The following is a 21,679-nucleotide window of genomic DNA, read 5'->3' as shown; positions in this document are numbered from 1 at the left end:
GTAGTGTGTCCTATTCTTATCAAGGTAGGCCCAAGCCCTGAAGAGCCAAGGCGCTGCCTCCACAATGTGATGAGAATCCTGAACCTTCCTTCCCTGCTGCTTCCCTCCTGGGACTCCTCGTCTCACTGGCCCACACACCTTGCCCCTGGAAACAGTACCTTGGTTGCAGAGGGTTCCGGAGAATCCGGGGAGGCACTCACAGATGCCGCTGGCGTGATGGCAGGGCCTGCTGCTGTGCACGCAGAGGGGGCACGGCTGGGCGCAGCTGTGGCCATAGAACCCAGGGGCGCAGACTGGGGGTGAAGGGGAGACGGTGGTCAGCAGCCCAAGGGGCCCCAGCCAGCCTGGCCACTTGTCCAGTCCCACACAGCGATGAAGAGAGGCTTCTCAGAAGCATGGGGAGAGTCGTGTCTGCCCCACACCTGGGAGGGCCCGTCCCTTTCTACAGAGAGGAGTTGTGGTCTGGTCCTGTTTCTACTGGGGAGCCAGGCTAGGCCCTGAACTTGGGGACAGAAAAGTCAGGGCCAGGAGAAAGGGGATTAGAGGGAGGGACTTGATGGGGACTGACTGTGTAAGCCCAGCCTCTCTCAGGCCAGTCCTAGTTCCAGCTGGGAAGGCTGGGGAGCATGAGCTGTCTGAGGTCTGCGGGGTAGTGTCTCAGCCTTACTTCTCTGGCATAAGGGTCCTCGGAAGCCCGGGGCACACTCGCAGCTCCCATCCTCTGGGGAGCAGGAGCCACCGTTCTCGCAGCTGCAGGACACGGAGCAGTTGGGACCCCAGCGACCGGGCGGACACGTGCTGTCACAGTGGATGCCTGTGGGCCAGAGGCAGACTTGGGTCAGTGGTAAGGGGCGAGGGTGAAAGGAAGAATGGGGGGGGGGTACTATGCAGTAAGAAGAGGTGGAGGCAAACACAGTACATCTGGGAATATGGAGGAAAAATCCAGAGACACTTGGCTGGTCAGGGAGGGCTTCCAGGAAGAGGCGATGCCTGAACTGAGTCCTAAAGACCAAGGAGGAATTGACCAGATAAAGGAAACCCTATGTACAAAGAGCAGGAGGCAGGAGAGAGAATCACGCCTTGAAAGATAAAACAGCATAGTGTGGTTGAACCATAAAATACAAGATGGGATACGGCAAGAGATGAGATTGTGGGAATCAGAAGGGATCAGATCATGAAGGGCTTCCCTTGTCTTTGACATCTTAGCTGGAATCCAAGGTTAGTGCAGCAAGTGAGTGCCATTATGGGGGCTACATGAGCTGGGAGTGAGTTACGTGCCCACCCACGTTAGCCTAGGAGCCACCGATCCTTGCTGGGCCCTAGCCAACCAGCCCCTGGGCAGTGGCTTAGAGAGTGGGTGGGGTCTTTTCAGATTCTTTTGACCACAGTCCTCAGTGCAATATGTATTTTATGTCAAATGTGCACACACATGTATAATAGAAACCAACATTTTGCAAATGACATTTACTGTCACTGTGATGCAATCTAGTGTTTTTTCTGCACTATGATGTATTCTATGTCCTTAAGAAAAAAAAAGCTAGTTGTGACCCAAAAAATTGATTTAATGACCTTCAGTTTGACATACAGTGGCCTATGCGGGAAGGGATGGAATCTGTCAAAAAGAAAGAGGAGCAAGGCCTACATGGTCTTTTTGAGCTGAGAGAAAGGAAATATGTGTTGGGGTGATTACAGCCTGAAGGCTGAGAAGAATTTTAAAAGGCCTGAGGCTGGACGCCCAGCTCTGGCGTGGGGTTTCCTCCCAGGCAGAAAGGCTTCTATTCCGCCACGTGTAAGGTGAATGGACCGTGGGGACCCAGGAGACCAATTTGGCTTTGGAAGGTGAATATCAGAGGCTCAGAGAGGAGCAGAATTAGTTTAAAAAGCACGTCTGCCTTGTTAAAAGGACAGGGAGCGTGAGAAAGAAAAAGAAAGAGGGAGGAAGACATTCAGGCTCAGTGAACAGAGCCGGCCCTAGCAGCAGCAGGAGAGTGGTGGGACCAGTTTAGAGGCAGGCTGGAATTGTACAAGCTTACCTGGGCAGGTGGGGAAAGGGGAGGGGGCAGAACAGAGGGAGAGGGTGGAGAGGGAGGGGATGCAACAGGTTTTACTCTCCTCCAGCACCTCAGTTTAGCCCATGCTCCCTCCCTGGGCCTCCCTCCCTGTGACAGCTCAATTCTGCAGCAGGGTGGAGGCTTCAGATGCCACTCTGCAGGAAATAGGCCTCTGAATGGAGGGAATGGGGTTCGGGGAGCTTCTTCCTGGGAATACAGTCTTTCCGCAGTGAGAATCTGGTGGTCACGTTTCCTCCTCAATGGAGGTCTCTCCCAGTGGAGTTTCGGGTGCACAAGAGGTGAAGCCCGGACAAGCAACACGGATGGACCGAAGGGGAGCCTGGGGCGGGGGAAACCACAAAGCTGTTTAAAACCAAAAGCCATGATCTGCCCCAAGGAATTCTTTGGTCTGTGGTTGTTGAAAACAACCTGTTCAGACTGCAGGCCGAGGGACCCTGCTGCTCTTGGGAGGCGCCCTGGACTGCGGAGGAGCTCCACTGTCTGACGGGGGCCTCCAATCCCTCCTGTGCAGCAAGCACCCTTGGTTAGGCTGCCCAAGACTCTTTCCCATAGTTGTAGGCTTTTCCCTAAAACTGTATGCAGATATTACTGTGATTAATAAAACACAATGCATGCAAAAGCACCCCTGAATTCATGGCAGCTTGTTGCTATCATGTTTTCCCCCAAATCAGTGGATGTTAAAAGTACAGCTCCTCTCATGTGTGGGATCCTCCAAATGTTTTCATGTCAAAAAGGTGTCCTCTTTTTTGGAGATTAAGAACCACAGGTGTAAGGTGATTATGCTCAGATTGCAGATGGCTGCAAGGGTCCACTGGGTTCTAGGATCTGCCAATTATTCTAGTCTAGGCCTGGTTCTGTGGGTGTGGGGCTCCTGTTTCAGGTTCTTATATGTCCTAAGAGCTCCCCGGAACTTAAGACATTGGCATCTAAGTGGAGAGAAGGGTCCAGGGTTTCCCCCTGCGTGGAAAGGCCAGTTTGCACTGGTGCGGTCAAAGGGCTTGACCTTGGCCTAAAGGGAGGCTCTCCAACTACAGCTTCTGAAGAGGAGTGGCATCATCAGTTAGTTGCCTTCTCTAGGCCCTGTTTTCCCTACTGTTGAATGGGGATACTAATCCCCCTTAGGGGTCCCTCCCCTTCTTACCCTTAGGGAATCTCCCTGCTTTATCTTTCAGGGCCCCCTACACATCTACATTGGTGGGTAAAGCTAGGCTAAGAATCTATATATTGTGACCTCTAGTTCATGTCACGAGGCTAGCAGCAATTCAGCAGCCCACATCCTTCAGGGACTCTTTTGGGTTTTTGGGTCTTCCTTCTCCAGGAAGTCTTCCTGAATGTCTGCCTAGGGATTCAAGCATCTATTTGATAGTGGCATACAACTTTGTCCCTACCTATCATTTGAATATTTCATATGTATGTGTCCTGTAAAGACAGGGACTATGGCTTCTTGACACATCTGACTCTCTTTATCCAGGTGCTCCTAATGGGCAGGGAAATGATCTTGGTCATTTTTGCATCTCTAGTACCCAGGACCGTGTCTGGCACACAGTAGGTGCCCAGGGGCTATTGCTGTTGAATTTTGCCATTTACTGCTGGGCCTAGCACAGTGCCGGGCACATGGTAGCCGCCAAATAAAGACTTGGTGATGGCTCGAGTCAATAAATGCTAGTTGAATGAATAAATGGTTCCCCTTTACAGTGCAATCCAGTGTCGCCCATCCTGTTGGCCCTAATGTCCTGAGACCTTGGGCAGCTCCCTTTCCTCATCTGTAGCATAGGAGGTTGGAGCGGAACATCGTCAAGGTCTCCTTCACTTCAAGGGGAAAAGCCATATATGGTTATAGGCCAGCTTCTTTCAATTTATTTCAATAAACACTGAATAAGCACCTACTATGTGCAGGGCAAGGTGAATTAGATATCATGCCAGTCAAGAAGTGTGTGGCTAAGGGGGGCAAGGGGAGAAGACATGTACATGCTTAGAGCAAAGAAAAACAAGTGTTGAGCTTAGGCACAAGCAACATGCCAGGGGCTGGGTAGTCAGCAGTGGGTGGGGAGGGCTTGCCGAGCAGGAGGCTGGGGCCTTTACCCTGCGCCCTCACTGTCTTTCCTCGGTTTCCTTCTGCTTGACAAATCTCAGGACATCAATTGCTCCTTTGAAGTGATTTCAGGACCACGTTTGGGGAAATTAGTTTTAGAACAGCAGAGACCTTGCTGAAAGGTTGTCCATCAAAGACAGAATTTTTAAGCACCAGATGTCATTGAAATCTTATCGGTTCACTGGAAATTAAGGCAATGAAAAATTAAAATGGATTTCCATTTGGCTCCAGCTAAGAGTCTAGGGTGCCAGTAACCAGGGTGGAGCCTAGCTCTGTACTAAGCGGCAGGGCAAGGGAGTCAGGTCGGAGATGCTACAGAGCAAGCAATGTCCCAGGCCCTCAGCTGCTCAGAAACTTTCTGGTTGCAGAGAACAGAGGTTACTCAGCAGCCTGGTGTGAATTATTTATCTGGGGACCTATGCTGCCAGCAATGCCTGTATTTCTTTCTCCTTGCTGTCCACCACTTTGGGAATGGCCAGTGGGTTCATTCAAGTAACATTAACACTGTATTTGTGGCTTACACTTACTGAGCACCTATTATGTGCCAGGCACTGTTAGCGCTTCCAGGTATTAACTCATTTAAACTTCAAAATGATCTTGTAGTTATAAGGATTATAATTATCTGCATTTTACGGATGGAGGATTCAGGCCCTGAGAGGTTAAAGGACTTGCCCAAGGAGGTCTGGTGCCAGCTCTGTGTTCTTAACCATTTCTCAGTGTGTGGCAGGCAGTGGATACAGTGGTGAACAAGGCAGATGTGGTCCCTGCCTCCAGAGAACTGATGGTCAAGGTGGGAGGCAGATAATAAACAAATCGTTACTCAAATCAGAGTTCAGTGACAACTGAAGTAAGTACAGCAAAATGCTGTGAGAATTAATTAAAGGGGCTCTTTCATAGTCTTGGCCAGGTTGGGGAGGTGGTAGTATCCGGGGGAGAGAGCCTTCCCAGAGGAAGTCATCTTTACGTTGAAATATGATGGATGAGAAGGTGTTATTAGGTGGTGAAGAGAAGGGGAAAGAGTGATCTAGGCAGAGGGGATGCACATTTGAGGCCTGGAGTCAGGGAGGGCGGTTGGCCCAGGTGGTGGAGTGAAGTGAGTGATGGGAGGGTGCAAAAGAGAGGTGGAGGAGTTGGGCAGGGCCTTACAGGGCCATGTGGACCCCAGGTCACTGTAAAGATTTTGGATCAGTGTCATGGGAAGCCATGGAGGCATCCTGAGCAGGGACTGATGTGAACGCATCTGGCCACCGTGTGCAGAGTGGATGCAGCTGTGCAAGAGGGGAGGCCCACAGAAAACCGGGAGGCCGAGGCAGTGCCTGCTGAGAGATGGTGCTCAGTGGACGAGGGTGGTGGCAGTGGCTGGTGAGGAATGGATGGGTTTGCCATCTATTTAGGAGGTGAGCTGCCAGGACACATGTAGGGGCCAGGAGTCTGAGCCTGGGCTAAGGAGAAAGTTCCCTGTCCCCCTCTCCACCATATCCTCTGCAAACACAGATTGAGCACCCACACCTTTGTCTGAATTTTTTTAAACTGGTCTGTCCCTAGCCCTTAGAACAGAGCCTGCACATACTAGGTGTTCAATTAATATCTGTTTACTCAAATGGAATGAAATGGAGAACTGAAGCCCAGAGGATATAAAGAAAAGGTGCATATGTAGGGAACAAGAAGAAGAAAAAGTGAAGGAAAAAAAAAGAAGGAACAGTCAAGAGAAGCAGGAGAATACCAAGAGCTCAGTTTCACAGGACCTGGATGGTGGCATGGCAGAGGGGGTTACCTGTCCATCCAGCCAGGCAGCAGCAGTGGCCTGTGACGGGATCGCAGCCATCAGCGTGGCTGCAGTCACAACGCTCACTGCAGTTCAGCCCAAATGTGCCATCCTGTGGAGAGAAGGGGGAGAGAGAAATGACGAGACCTAGACCCTCAGAGGTTCTCACACTTCTTTTGGATGTTGATGACAAAACTGAGCCACTGCCCAACAAGGATGAAGAGAAACTGGGGCTGGAGCACTGTGGAGGCACTTTTTATAACTGGGGATCCAGTGAAGCTACTCCAAATAATTCTTTGGCTGCATTACGAAGAGTGTGCAGTTTGGAAGGAGGGAGGTGTTGGTCCTGCCCTACCTCTCAATGGTCAAGCTCAGAGAGCTGTAATGATCATTAATTAAAATTGTAAATGAAAATGCACCTTGCAAATTTTAAAACATTGATCACATGTGAGGAATGACTATGATTTTTTCTTTGTGGGTAAGAAGGTGGCGGTCAACATTTGTTGTGTGCTCATCAGGTATCAAGAGTCTCATATAATTCATTTCTCTTCATCTTCACAACAACTCTATGAAATGGTTCCATTATATTCAAAATTTAAAGATGAGATGAAGTAACATGCTCCAGGTAACACAGCTAGGATGAGGCAAAGGCAGGATTGGAACCCAGGACTGTAGGACTCATTCAACAACATCCTATCAGTTGGTTTAACTTAACTTGTATCTTAGACTAAGATCCAGGGATTAAGTCTAGGTGGGTTATTACTGGATAATGCTTGGTTTAGTCCTCCCAACCTTGATCATAAAATTATAGACTGTTGGAACCAGAAAGAAGCTTAGACATTATTATCAAGGAATGGCAACTCCGATGGATTAGTAAGAGCTGTCCTGTAGCACTGTGTCATGAAGGATTCTGAAGCTGCATCTGGGCTCAGGTAAATGTGCCAGAGTCAATGATGTTTCCCAAGAGCACCCAGGGGAAAGTGAGGCCACATCACCATATGTGCTAAGTATCTGTCATTTTATAGATGAGAGGGCTGAGGCCGGAAGTAGGACAGAGAGGTTAGAGCTAGGGCTGAGACCTGAATCCAAGTGTCCCACCACCTGGTCCAGTGCTCTTCTCTGTGCACCTCTGTGGACAAAAAAACTACAAGGAAAGGGCATGGGGGGCTGATGGGCCCAACCCGTCCTTCCCCGCCCCACACTCACCGGGCAGGGCAGTTCGCAGTTGTCCCCCAGCCAGCCAGGGGTGCAGAAGCAGGAACCATCGGTGGGGCTGCAGGCCGCCCCATTGGCACAGGTGCAGCTCTCCTTGCAGTTCAGGCCCCACGTCCCACTGGGACACGGCAGGGTGCAGTCGAGGCCCTGCCACCCTGAGGGGCGGGAACGAGGCTGTCACCTCTCCATCTGGGCCCAGCATGGCTTTCTGCCCACTCCCCCCAGCTCTGTACAAGGCATCACACCCAAACCACCCCTTCTCTGATTGCTAGGTTAGAACACACATTCCACATTCGGAGTCCACTCAGAAACACAGCAAAGCTGTTGAGACAGCGGGGGCTAGAACCTGGGTCTCCTGCCTCCCGGTTCTCACTCTTTTTGCCATAGGTGGATGATCCCACCTGGGACAGGGAACCAGTGGAGGTGGAGAGGGCTATCTGTGCCGAGGGTATACTCAGGAAACTTATCTCAGGGCCCTGTGTTTTGGTGATAGGCTGATCTCCCATTCTGAGGCTGGTTACTGGCTTGTCTGCCCTCAGATCCATTTCTCCCCTTCCCCTGCTCTGTTCTGTGTCCCAGGGGGCTGACCCCTGCAGCTGCTCCCAGATGGGCTTGCCAGTGGGAGACCTGGCCGGTGATGGGAGGGCGGGAGCAGGAGAGATGCCAGGTGTCTCCTCTTCTTTCTCTGCTATGAGCAGGGCCGCTGGTGGTGGCTGTGTCTCAGTGCTCCAGCACCATCTTGCAGCCCCTCTGCCCACATCCCAGCTCCCACCAGATGGCCCTCACTCCCAGGCTCTGGGAACTCCACTTCCTCCCTTTGTCCCTTTCACCCTAGAAGTGGTAGCAACTGTGGGAGAAGCTACTACTTTCTGCGTTGCTCACGTTCCCTTGTAAGTCCTTTCAGCTCTTCTAACACTGTGGTAACAAATCCCCTTTATTACATTCCTGCTGTTGAAGTCCCTGGCATGGGTCTCCTTGGCTGGAACCGGACATATAGGCTCCCCGACCCTGCATGTGGGTGGGTGGGGCAGGAGCAGCCCAGACCCCTCAGCCGGCAGCCCACCTGGGCAGTGTGCACATCTGAGGGGATGGGTTTGGGAAAGAAGGCACATTACCCTCCTTGCAGGTGCAGGAGCCATCTACTGGGGAGCAGGTGCCACCGCTGTTACAGCTACAGACGGATGAGCAGTTGGGGCCGTAGGTCCCTGCTGCACAGGGAACTGCACAGACCTCCCCCTAGAAAAGGAGGAGGGGAATTTTGGGTCAGAGGTTGCCCCGTGCTGGGTGGTTGTGGCAGGTAGAATAATGCCCACCCCTGCCTCCCCCCGACCATGTTCTAATCACTGGAACCTGTGAATATGTTACCTTACGTGGCAAAAGGGACTTTGCAGGCGTGACTAAAGACCTTAAGACAGAGGAAGTGTCTTGGATTAGCCAGGTGGACCCAAATCACATGTGTCCTTATGAATAGAAGATGACCAAAAAGGTAGCCTCGAGAAGTCCTCCATCTGCCTGCGCTGACTTTGAAGACGGAGGAAGGGGGCCACAAGCCAAATAATGCAGTGGCCTCTAGAAGCCAGAGGCCTCATTTTACAGCCAGCAAGAAAACGGGGACCTCAGTCCCACAACCCTAGGAACTGAATTCTGCCAACAATCCAAATGAGCAGAAAACAGATTCACCCCTAGAACCTCCAGAAAGGAACACAGCCTGCTGACACCTTGACTTTAGTCCTGTGAGACCCATACCAGACTTCTGACCCACAGAAATGTAAGATAGTACATTTGTTTTGTTTGAAGCCACTAATGTGCTAATTTGTTACAGCAGTGATAGGAAAGCAATACAGGGATCCTCACCATTTGGGGGAGGGGTCAGGCCTCCAGACCACAGCTCTAGGATGGGCAAAGCCCTCAGGGAACTTGACCCCTGAATCTGTATTAGGTCACAGCAGCATGGAATTTAACCCTCTGCCTCTCAATCAATCTTATTTGATTCTCACCAGCAACCCCTTGACGCAGATAATAATATCCTACCCCTGTTTACCCGAACCTCAGAGAAGTTAAATGTAAATTATAATAGCTAATGCACATTAAGTCCTTTCTCAGTATCCGGTACCATGCATACATCATCTCATTTAATCCTCATAAACCCTCAGCAGATAGGAACTAATGCCTCAGCATTATTCCCACTTAATAGATAGAACAATTGTCAGAGAAGTTATGTAATTCAGCCCAGGTCATGGAGCTAAACATGGTTGATCTCTATTTGAACCAAGGCTGTCTGCTTAACCCTTCTGTTACCAGGTGTCATAAACCAGCTTTCCTGGAAAGCATTCTCTGAGATGGAAACTAGTGAGCTTTTGAGAATAACCGCTACGAGGGGTAAGGGAAGCAGGACGGGCAGAGGGAGAAATTGAACTGAGGTGCAGTTGCAACAACGTCCTCAGCTGATCTGCCAGGAAGCTCTGCAGTGGGTTGGTCCTTAGAATTGTCCTGCCAGAGGAAAGGGAGGGAGGGCCTCCATACCCCGGACCAATCCACTGCCCTGGGGAAGGGGGCATGACTTCAGGGGAATCCATGCTCTTTGACTGAAGGCAGTTTCTGCAGAGGGACTCAGCGGGGAGCCACTAAGTTTCCTGCAGCTAGAAGGAAGGGGTGCCTCCATCCATCTGGAATCGTGAATCTGGGTGACACCCTACAGGATCCACTATACCAGGCCTCCTTAGGTGGGCTATTAGCTCCAGTAAGGAGTTCAGAGTGAGGACAAGTCACAGGGCCACCAGGAATGGGAACTTGAGAGGCCTTCAGGGGTGGGAGCATTTAATCAGAGAAAGTGGGGTAAAGGCAGTCCAGGTGGGAAGAGTGTGGACAAGAGTACAGAGGAATATGAGAGCTGGGAATGTTCTAGGGGTTGCAGGAGGGGGAGTTTGTGTAGGGAGGGGCAAGGGAGATATTTAAAAGAGGTGTTGGTAGCCTTGAATGCCAGGGAACTAAGTTGGGGCTCTCTTCTCAGAGTACCCAGGACGTGCCTTCCCCACCCAGGAGCCCACGCTGGGGCTGTCTGCTCTGGAGCATATGGTCACTGGATGTTGAATTCCCACTGTCTCCCGCTAGGGACCATCTCCAGCCAGCTTCTCGGGTCTTGCGCTGAGGTTTACTACAGGAATGCTGACGCATGGGCCAGGATACCAGAGCTTGCCTGGGCCCCACTAGCTGTGTGACACTGGATAGATTACTGCCCCTCTCTGAGCCTCACTTCCAGCATCTGTGAAACGAAAGCCTTGAAGTAGGGGAGCCTGGGCAACTGGCCTCACCTCCATTTAGGTCACAGAGAGACCTTATTATGGCCCTTGGTGAAGAGGCTCCTCTCTAGCCCTTGTCTCCTGTCTCACCTGCACAGGCTGAGTCAGGGAGGAGGGTCTGGGAAGTGCAGAGTCCTGTACCAGAAGGTTCCATGGTTCCCACTCTTTCCCCTGCCAGTCCTTGGCAGACCCTGACCAGCTGGAATCTGTTAGCGCTCCCATTACCCTGAAAATTTTAACTTCTCCAGGACTATAAATAGACCAAAAGAATATGTTTAAGCTCTGAGGGCCTTGGCCGGGGTGCAAATTGCGTGCTCAGTTTATGATTTTGTCTGCGTGAGTTTACTTTAAGAGGAAGGGTTTTCTCTCCTAGCATCCTCATTAGTGTCTCCAACCCCGGTCCTCCTAGGAGGCCTCAAGGGGCCTGTGAGTCCAACTGTGGGTCTGCTGGTGGGGCTCAGAGAGGACTGACCACCCTGCCCTGCTCTAGGGGGCAAGATGCAGAGCACCCACCTCGAGATACCTGCTCTCCAGAAGGCCGCACCGGGGCCCATTTTCTCCCGTGTAGCCTGTGCATGGAGGTGGACAGTCAGCTTGGCCTTACAACAGCCCTGGGAAGCCCCCAGGTGACAGGACTTTAGCTTCCCCGAGAAAGAAGTAGAGACAGAGAGGGGAAGGGACTTATCCAGGGCCCCATGGTGTATCAGTGAGGGCGAAGGAGAAAGAACCAGATCTTTCCAGAAAGGTGGCAGAGCCCAGTGGTTAGAGAATGGAGTCTAGTGTCATCCTGCTTCCACTACTTATTCACCGTATGACCTTGCACAATTTACTAAACCCCTTGGGGACTCAGTTCCTCCATCTGTAATATGGGAATAATAATGCCCCTACGTCATAGGATTGTTAAGAGGATTGAATTAGTTATAGATGAAGCAGATAGAACAGTTCCTGGCAGGTAGAAAGCACTATAAGAGCTATTATTACTACAAAGAAATAGTATCTCTTACGAAAAGAATACACAAGACCCTCAAATGTTTCAGCAGAAGGCAGATCTGGAGGAGGGATCCATCTCTCACTTGATGAACAAAGGCCGGGCCCTGTGCAGGAGAGGAGGGCTGGCGTTCACATGGGGCACATGACCTCACATCCCCAGGTTCACCCTCCTGCCACCTCCTCCAGGCTGTCTCCCTGGTTCCCCTCGTCACAGCTGAACAGGCCAGAATTTTACCATGGTTTTGGGGGATGGAATGACCACTCACTGAGGGGCTACCATGTGCCAAGAGCTGTGTGTTCCAAACACTTTCCATTTGTTAGCTCCTGATGGCAAAAAATCCAGATGGGGAAGCAGGCAGCTTCTAAAGGATACAGTTCTGCCCTGAAGGCCTGGTACATCTCCCCCTCCTCCATCTCGCTGTCCTGACCCGACCAGGTTCAAACTCCTCAGTAAGCACAAGTACTAACAGTGAAACTTTTTGTCAAATTCCCTACCTTCTGGCCTCTGATCTGCGGGTCTGTGTGTGTCGCTGATTGGCTGTCTCTGGTGATGGACATGCACAGCAAGACAATAATCAGCCTAATTTCTCAGGTTTAGACTTACAGCTCCGCCCACCTCAAGGTGTCCCCTGGCCAAGGTCTGGCGATTCCCAGGGTGCCCATGTGCCAACGCCCCCATGTGGCCATTCTCTCACCCACACATCTCCCCAGTTTGGCGTACCACAAACGGGTCTTAATCACGATGGCCTGTGTGGCATCTGAGCCTACAGGGGTATTTATGTCTACACTTGCATAGGCAGTCAGTGTACACACCTGTGAGTCTCTGTGTGTGTGTGTCGCTGGGGGCACCTGTTTATCAGTCCGTGTGGATTTGGGTATAAATTTGTGACTCCTTCCTCGTCCTCGTCCTTCCCTCCTCCTGCTGTGTTCCCTCCCCAGCCTACCTGCCCTGCCCTGGTGGGAACCGTGTGCACAAACGGCCACCACCATCCTAGCACAGGGGGCTCCGGGTTAGCTCACATGCCTGCCTCCGCCCTGCGCTGTGAGCTTAGGGAGCCAGGGATCTGATTTTATTCATGTCTAGATTCTCAGGGCTTAGGACCCTGCTGGTGCATAAATGGGCCCTGGATAAATGTTGTTTAATTGAAATGAGATGTTTGTGCGTACATGCTGGCTTCTACCATGGACAGAACCAGAAGGCCTGGGCACTTTCCATATGCTTTCTCTCTCATGCCAGGCAATTCACCCAATGTTTGCTGAGTGGGGGCCAACTCTGAGCCAGCCCTGGGAGTGGGCTCCAGGGACACACAGGAGCCTGTGACCTGCTCTCTGCTCTTGGGCAGCTCCAAGGCAGTGTCCACACAGGGACACTCATGCTTGCATCTAGATGTGTTTATTTGTCCACTTATTTACTGTCTGTCTCCCCCAGTTAGACTAGAAACTTCATGAGAACAGGGACCTTATCTGTCTTGGTTGCCCCAGTATCCCTAGCTCAGTACCTGGCACAGAATAGAAGTATTCTATGAATACTCTTGGACAAATGAGTGAGGGGCCCTGGTGGCCCGGGGTTCTGTGGCTCCCATCACACACAGGAAGCAGAATACTGTCTGGTCTAAGGAAGAGTCCCATGCTACCACACCAACTCTGGGCCTCCCTGGGGGCTCTTGTGCAAAGGGAAAGCCAGGCCAGATCCTGGTCTATGGTTCCATGCCCCATCCTGCCACCCCCTGCCCAAACCCTGCCCGGCCAGGCTGAGGGTCAGAAGTACAGCCAGAAAATTACCCTGTTGGCCTCGAGTGCATCCACTCTGGAAGACAAGACCCTCCAAGCTGAATAGATCTTAGAGATGATCGAATTCATCACCTTCATGAGGAGGAGACTGAAAGTCAGAGTGAGCCCATGAGGCAGACCTGAGACTTATCCACCCTCTTCCCCCCAGCCCAGTGCCTGGCCCAGACCAGCCTTGAATCCACGTCTGCTGATCTTTTCAGATTCTGGAGAAAAGGACAGGATGAGAACCCAGGGAAGTTGGGGAGTTTGCATTTGGCATCTCATGTGTTTCACATAGCCTAGCACCTCTGCTCACTCCCTCAATAAAGGCCCTTTATTGAAGCTGTTCCCCAAGATCTCCATCCAGAATTCCTACACACCTTGCTGCTGGAAAACAGCTTTCTCTTCTGATTGACTGATGTTCATACTAGGTAACATACAGGCCTTGGTTTCCTTATCAATTGTATGTGGCTGTTGAAATCAATCAGTCTCCCCGACTTTTCACCACCAAGAGCCCTTGTTAGTATCCTCCCTCTACAAAGCTCTCTCAGTTTGAGAGACACTGCTGTCACTGTGTGCTGGTGTCTAAACAGGTGCAACCTGGCCAGTGACCACATGCCATGTGATGCAGGTGGCAGCATCCTATGCACCAACCATGACCTAGAAATTCCTATGATATCACCTATAACCAATCAGGGCTTCTGATTAGCTCACGCTAACCTGGGAGATCACATAGAGTTAATTTAATTCTAATTAACAGCAGAAGGAAAACCTTGGTGTTTTAGTGAGCTTCGTCACAGGTAATGGAAGACTGCCTGTAGGCTTTGTGAAATGTTCAAAACCGCTCCTGGCAACCTGCTGCAGCCTCTGCACGTGTCTAGCTGGGAACCACTGGCTGGATCATCTCTAAGGACCTTTTAGCTCTGACTCTCTGAGCATCTTCTTGCATGCAGTAGGGGTCTTAACCTGAAGGAGTGAGGAGTGGTGGGAATGCAGGCCTGGGGTGGGGAGCCCTCCTGGAATCTAAAAGTCACACCATCTGGGTGGCCACCTATTCTGCTAATGCGCGGCCTGGGACTGGTCACATACCTATTCCTATCAGTGGGGGGACAGCTCCTTGTGCCGGAGCTGGAAAGGATGTTGGGAATCACTTGGTCTGGTTACCTTGTTTTACACGTGAGGAAACTGAGGCCAAGAGAGGGAAAGTGACTTGCCCAAGGTCACACAGCCAATGCTAGGCAGAGATGGGTTTGGAACTCTAATCTCCTGGCTCCCATTTCAGCACACGATGCTAAGATCCCAGATGTGGTGAAACTCTGGGATAGCCTCTGCTGCCCCTGCTCACTCACATCGACAGCACACTCACCACCTAAGCACAGAGCATCCAGAGGACATGGCCCTGACCTTGAGGAAGGGCCACTGGCCAGGCCCAGACACTCTGGCCCTTTCTCAGCACCTGGCAGTTGATATCTGGGTGTTTTTATATTGCTATCTATCCCCCTTACACTTGCATAGCCCGCCCCCCTCCTCCAGCCCAGGAAAGGGAGCCCTCCACCTCCCACAGGGGCAGGGCCCCGAGCTTCCAGCTTCTGCGGAGGGAAGCCTGCCAGACCTGCTCGGTGTCTTCATTCTGTGAATAGAGGATGGATGTGAACTCTTCCTCCCATCCAAAGGCCTGCTAATTATAGATGCAGCACAGGCTATTAACATCTTGAACTTGATTTGAAAGAGCTACTGGCAGAACCCCTGGAGCTGGTCTCACTAAAGAGATGCAAACCTCCCCTCCACCTTCCACCCGCCTTCTTGTACAATGTGGTAACACAGGCCCAGACCCCGGTGGGTAATGAGTTATATGTTCTATTAAATTTGTTTCAGATGCTGTTTATTGAATTTTCTCCCCTGCAATATGCTGCTTTGTAGTTTGGCCCTGTTTGGGAAAATTAATCAACAGCTGGGCTCCGTGTGTTGATCATCCATTTTCCTTGCAATGGGCAGGAGGTTAATGAGTATTTTTTGGAGTGAAAGAGGAGGAGGATGGAAAGTGGCTGACCCTCCCTTACACAAAAGGGGTGGGCAATTGTGCAAGTTTGTCTCAGGGTCCCCTTAAATATGTTCTGTGGGTAGAAGGCAGTGTAAACGGAATGGACTGAGTTGTCTAGATCCAGGCTGAGGTAGTGGGCAGGCTCTGCAGGCCCGTGGGAACTCAGCAGAAAGGACTCTGGGACAGGCAACCAGGGAAGTCGGCCTGGCCCCCATGTCTTCTTGCTGGAGGAGTAGGGATGGCTTAGGCAAGAAAGGGCCCTGGACCTGCAGTCACAGTACATGGGTTTAAGTGAGGCAAAGGTACTGGCTCACGGTGACCTGGCTTCATTCGTTCACCCATTCAATCCACAAACGCCTGTTGAGCATCTACCATAGGCCAGGTGCCGTGACAGGCCCTGGCCTCACTAACCATCATGCTAGACTAGGTGTGACCTAAGGTCCCCTTCAGCTCCCATATTCTGTAACTTTCCCCTGCCCTTCCACTTCCAGAGCAGGTTTCCCTGTTCCCTGCTCCTTTGTGACACTTTTCACAATTGTGATGAATTAAAACAAAATCAGCTCTCATTCACTAGATTGTAAGTTCCATGAGGGTAAGGACTGGGTCTCTTTTCCTCAGCCCTATGGCCCTGGCCCTAGCATGGTGCCTCGACCACAGTCAGTGCTCAGTGCCTATGGGTTGAATTAATTCAGTCATTCAGGGAATGTTGTTGAAGCACTAGTATGTGTCTGACACTGTGCTAGGCCAGGGGATACTCCGTGAGCGGAACAGAGCTTGTCCCTACTCTCATGGAGTTTACCCTCTAGTGGCGGCAGCGGGGTGAGGCACAAGATGAGGCTGTGGCATGAAAGGGCTCAGGCTAGGCCTCTCCCTACTTCCAGATGTTCTGCAGTGGCCTCCCCACTCCTCTGGTTGCTCCTGTTCCCCTCTTCTCCCGTGCTATTCCTAGAGTTTCAGGGCCACCAACGCAAGCTGATTTAGGTGCCCAATGGCACTTCAATGCCAGAAGCACACATGTGGAATGTGCTTCACTGTTTACAGAGCCCCTTGTCAGGCAAGCATCTGCTCTTTGCCAAGCAGAGTGCCAGCCCTGGGCTGCTACAGTCCCCCTGCCTACCCTTCTCGGTCACTGCCACTCCCAGCTCTGAGGGCTCAGGAAGTGGGACTCCCAGGTGGGGAGCCTCATTTGTGATTTCCCAGGGAGAAAGAGTGACACGCGGTCCACAAGGCAAAGAGAGAACAGCTTGGACTGAATGCCAGCCACAGAGGCCTCCCCAGTGCAGAGCAAACCTCACTGGACCTAATTAGTGTGTCACTGATAAAGCAGCAACTGACAGTGGATGCATGTTGGGGAAGAGAAACTCTGCACAAGGCATGAGGAGCAGAGGGCCAGAGAGAGGAGAGGGAGAGAGGGACGGAGGCCACTTGTCACATCCATCCCCATCCCTGCTTCCCTGTGCCAAGGGGGTAATGCCCAGGGCCTGTGCGGCTGACTCATTCTGCCTGGCTCCCGTGGGGGACAGGTGGAGAAGGGCTGAAGGTGAGGCCTGGAAACCCTAGGTCTGTCCAACATGAGTAGGCTGTCAGTGACCTGAGGCTGCTCTGTACAGTTGTGCAGGCTGTGCACTGTACAACTCTAGAGGTGCCACTCATATGGCAGTCACTACAGCTTGTGTATATATTACATCAGTTTTTTGGCAGATGTCAGTAGACTGTCTTGAGAAAGGGGTGTTTTTTCCTAATTTGCACAAATATGCTATATAAATTTGACCCCTCAAGAGGTCTCCCTAGAGGAGGATAGACACCTCCTAATAGTTCCCAAACAGATACCAAGACATTTCAGGAAGACCTGAGACACAGTGAGTGTGGCCAAAAAAGGACATTTGGGATCAAGTTCAGGCCTTGTTCACTTAGCTGGTAAACTAAGCTGGTAAACCAAGCTGGGGTCCTCCTGGAGACTTCGATGGTAAAACCAAGTTTCTTTTCTCCTTTGTGTTGATGCCCTTGTCCCATCTGTAGCCCCTTTCTCTTCTCCAACCATTCCCTCCCCCGAGAGCCTCTCCTGAGCACCAAGAAGGCATCACAGGCTAATAAGGGCTTATTGAACACTCTTGAGAGGTATTTGTATTTTATCTGGAGGCTCTCAAGTCTAAAATCCCTGGAAGTGTTCTTGCATGCTGGGTACATGCATAGTGGGCAGTCCCTGGAGAAGGGGGAGCAGGTGTGGGCAAGACTCTGGTCCTTACTGGTGTCCACGTCCCTTCACCCCAACAGACAGGGCTGACCCTTGGCTTAGGACAGACTGACCCATCCCCAGTGCTGGAGATAGGAGGAAGGAGACTCAGATTTGTAACCGTCCCCTTGGTGCTAGCCTGTGCCAGGCACTTTTTGTTCCTTGTCTCCTTTTGCTCTTACAACAGCCCTGCGGGGAAGGAATGACTTATCCAGAGAGAGAACCATCCTGGAGAGAGGCCAAAGCGAGGCTGGAGGGGTCAACTTGCCCTGAGTCACACTGTGGGAAAGGGGCCAACCGACTCCACAGCCCACTCTCTTTCCTCTAGACCTGGCTGCCTTGACCGCAGACAGGGCAGCAGTGACAGGGACCCCAATGTCCTGAGCACCTACTATATACCAGGCCCTGTAGTCAGTGTTTTTCTACACATTTGATGTTAAATATATGCTGACAGCGGAGGCGGGAATGGCTAATAGGGGCTTTTGGAGGGAACTCTTAGGGGGCATTTGTATCTTATGTTACGAGGCTCCTGAAGTCCAAAGGCCTTTAAGGCTTGAAAGAATAAAGCTAATATGGAATAACAGGTAGTGGGAGCGAGTGTTCGACTGGGGATTGTGCCAACATCCATCAAATAACGTACATTCTCTGAAAGAGAGAAAGCTGGTTACAGTGGTGATGGTGATGAAGCTACTGCTGGTGCTGATGACGCCTGGGGACGCTCGCAACATCGCACGCACAGGCCGGCCTCAGCTCATAGTAAAGAGAAGGGAGCTTCTTATGACAGCTTCACTTTCCCGCTCCTGGCTTCACTTCCCTCCTCCGGCTCCCCCAGCACTGAGCCCTGTCAAGTGCTCTTGCAGTTCCTGAGTACCTGGGAGGTGGGGATGATTCTGGCCACAGAGGATCAGGACATCTCTCGCAGCCCTTCTGGGTCCTACTCCCTTAGCAGACAGAACGAGGCTTCCCTGCAAAGCCTGGGCTGGAATCTTCGGGACTTTCTGGGCAAACGCCGACAGCATATGGCCTCAATCACTCTGCATTAGGTTTCATGATTTCCCTAGTGGTTTTAAAAAGTGCCAAAGAACAGTGGCTCTAAAGTGCTGGGAAATCCCACACTGGGAGGGTCTTCACGAGAATTTAGAGGAGTGTGAGGGTAGAACGTGGAGGGGGCAGCAGCACAAGATGAGACTGTAGCATGGGAAGGGTGCAGGTGGGCCGCCTCTCTGCTTCCAGATGTTCTGCAGGCTGTTTTTGGTGAGCCTGTGTGTGTGTGTGCAAGGAGTGGTACCCACTCCTGATGTATGTCATGTGAGTAATACACGTGGGCCCGATGTATACCAGATGTACAAATGTTTTGCCTGTGTGGAAGAGCAGGTTAGGGATAGGATTTTGGCTTGCTGTCCCAGTGTCTTGGTTTGAATAGTAGCTTATAGGCCACACACCCCCGCCAGCCCGCTGCCCCATGCACGGTCTATGCAGCGTGTGACTTTGGTGTGAGTGTGCTCTGTGTCAGTGGTGTGACAGCTGTGGGGTAAGCTTAGCATCTACATGTCAGACATTGGGCTGATCCTGGTCATAGAGCCTCAAGGGGGGATTTGACCACAGTGGCTTTGCGCGTGGCGTGCATGGCAAGGACACGCTGGGTCCGCTTTGTGGGGTCGGATATATGGGGTGTGTGTGCGTGTGTACTGCAGAACCCAGCTCCTCTGGGGTGGTGGCTGGGAGGTGTGGGCCCAGGGCGGTGGCCTGCAGAGCCAGAGGCTGACTATGTTGACAGTGATAATGTCCCAAGTGGGAACCAGATTGTGGGGGACAGAGGGCCCTGCAGGGGCTGATGGGGGGTGTTTACTAGCGTCCAAGCAAAATGTGGCACATTCATGACTTAGGGGATGCTTCTAAAGGACCTGGGAATTTATTCAGTGAGATTAACTGATCATTCTCTGGGCAGGCCCGGGAGTGGACTGGGGTTAGGAGGCCGGCACGATGGGGAAAAGGGACAAATCAGAAAGACCTGCCCTCCAGCAGCTTTCTGTCTAGTAGAGAGGACAGAATCATCCACAGTGTGCCACCAGAGTGGGTGTGCAGTGTCCTATGGAAAGGTTGTGTCCCATAGGAAGAAAGCAAGTAGGCTTTATGAGGAGATGGCAACTGAGCTGATCCTGTATGGATGCACAGGCAGAATGTGGCCAGGAGGATAGAGAGCAAGGGCATTCCAGGGAAAGGACAGACTGAACAAAGGTAAAGAGGAGACACTGTACATGGGGGGGTGGGTGTGTCTCCAGGTTAAGGCAATCCATTTGGATGTTCCAGAGCACCATGGCTGAAGGGTAGCAGTGGGACAAGAGCCTGAAGGTCAGACTGGCCCAGCCAGGAAGGCTTCAAACTTTACCCTAAAGACAAAGGCAGGTGCTTGCTTCAGGCAGCACACATACTAAAACTGGAATGATACAGAGAGGATTAGCATAGCCCCTCTGCAAGGAGGACACGCAAATTCGTGAAGTGTTCCATATTTTTCTATATATAGAAAGCCCTAAAGACTCCACACAAAAACTACTAGAACTGATAAACGAATTTAGCAAGGTAGCAGGATACAAGTTTAACATACAGAAATTGGTTGCATTTCTTTACACTAACTATGAAATATCAGGAAAGGAATGTAAACAAACAATCCCTTTTAAAATCGCATCAAAAAATAAAATACTTAGGAATAAACCTCACTAGGAGGTGAAAGACATATGCTGAGAACTACAAAACATTAATAAAGGAAATTGAAGATGATTCAAAGAAATGGAAAGATATCCCATGTTCTTGGATTAGAAGAATTCATATTGTTAAAATGGCCATACTACCCCAAGCAGTCTACAGGTTTAATGTGACCCCTATCAAAATACCCATTACACTTTTTACAGAACTAGAACAAATAATTCTAAAATTTATATGGAACCATAAAAGACCCAGAATTGCCAAAGCAATCTTGAGGAAGAAAACAAAGCAGGAGGCTTAACCCTCCCAGACTATAGACAATGCTACAAAGCTACAGTAATCAAAACAGTGTGGTATTGGCACAAAAACAGACATACGGCTCAAAGGAATAGAATAGAGAGCCTAGAAATAAACCCATACACCTATGGACAATTAATCTTTGACAAAGGAGGCAAGAATATACAATGAGGAAAAGACAGTCTCTTCAGCCAGTGGTATTGGAAAAGTTGGACAGCCACATGTAAATCAATGAAATTAGAACACACCCTCACACCATACATAAAAATAAACTCAAAATGGCTTAAAGACTTAAATATAAGACAAGACATCATAAAACTCCTAGAAGAGAACATAGGCAAAACATTCTCTGACATAAATTGTACAAATGTTTTCTTAGGTCAGTCTCCCAAGGCAATAGAAATAAAAGCAAAAATAAACAAATGGGACCTCATCGAGCTTATAAGCTTTTGCATAGCAAAGGAAACTGTAACAAAACAAAAAGACAACCTACGGACTTGGAGAAGATATTTGCAAATGATGCAACTGACAGGGCTTAATTTCCAAAATATACAAACAGCTAATACAATTCAATAACAACAAAAGCAACAAAAACTAACCCAAGGGCTTCCCTGGTGGCGCAGTGGTTGAGAATCCGCCTGCCAATGCAGGGGACATGGGTTCGAGCCCTGGTCTGGGAAGATCCCACATGCCGCGGAGCGGTTGGGCCCGTAAGCCACAACTACTGAGCCTGCGCATCTGGAGCCTGTGCTCCGCAACAAGAGAGGCCGCAATAGTGAGAGGCCCGTGCACCGCGATGAAGAGTGGCCCTCACTTGCCGCAACTAGAGAAAGCCCTCACACAGAAATGAAGACCCAACACAGCCATAAATAAATAAATAAATAAATAAATAAATAAATAAATAAATAAAAATAAATTAAAATGGAGATTTCTTTAAAAAACAAAAAACAAAAAACCAACCCAATCGAAAAATGGGCAGAAGCCCTAAACAGACATTTCTCCAAAGATGGCCAATAGGCACATGAAAAGATGATCATCATTGCTAATTATTAGAGAAATGCAAATCAAAACTACAATGAGGTACCACCCCACACTGGTCAGAATGGCCATCATTAAAAAGTCTACAAATAATAAATGTTGGAGAGGGTGTGGAGAGAAGGGAACCCTCTTACACTGTTGGTGGGAATGTAAATTGGTGTAGC

At 50.5% G+C, this 21,679-nt stretch overlaps 1 protein-coding gene and 1 non-coding gene across 14 annotated transcripts in view; one reads left to right on the top strand and one right to left on the bottom strand.

Annotated features, from left to right (window-relative positions):
* Nucleotides 1-21,679, bottom strand: part of MEGF11 (multiple EGF like domains 11) — a 380,942-nt gene that overhangs the window by 31,120 nt on the left and 328,143 nt on the right. For all 13 annotated transcript variants that reach the window (XR_005018567.1, XR_005018568.1, XM_036841304.1 and 10 more), the window contains exons 11-15: nt 8,260-8,380; nt 7,136-7,299; nt 5,939-6,041; nt 668-814; nt 159-293 (exon numbers count right to left, since the gene is read on the bottom strand). Coding sequence is in view for 11 of the 13 variants with exons in the window: in XM_036841304.1 (XP_036697199.1) it covers nt 159-293; nt 668-814; nt 5,939-6,041; nt 7,136-7,299; nt 8,260-8,380 (670 nt within the window). In the remaining 2 variants the exon portion in view is untranslated. The remainder of the gene's footprint in view (nt 1-158; nt 294-667; nt 815-5,938; nt 6,042-7,135; nt 7,300-8,259; nt 8,381-21,679) is intronic.
* Nucleotides 19,884-19,991, top strand: LOC118891384. Its single transcript, XR_005018968.1, has one exon. It is a non-coding gene; the product is annotated as a U6 spliceosomal RNA (small nuclear RNA).

The sequence above is a fragment of the Balaenoptera musculus genome, chromosome 2 (genome assembly GCF_009873245.2).
Source record: "Balaenoptera musculus isolate JJ_BM4_2016_0621 chromosome 2, mBalMus1.pri.v3, whole genome shotgun sequence".
Taxonomy (NCBI): domain Eukaryota; kingdom Metazoa; phylum Chordata; class Mammalia; order Artiodactyla; family Balaenopteridae; genus Balaenoptera; species Balaenoptera musculus.
This window is presented reverse-complemented; position numbering and strand designations above follow the sequence as displayed.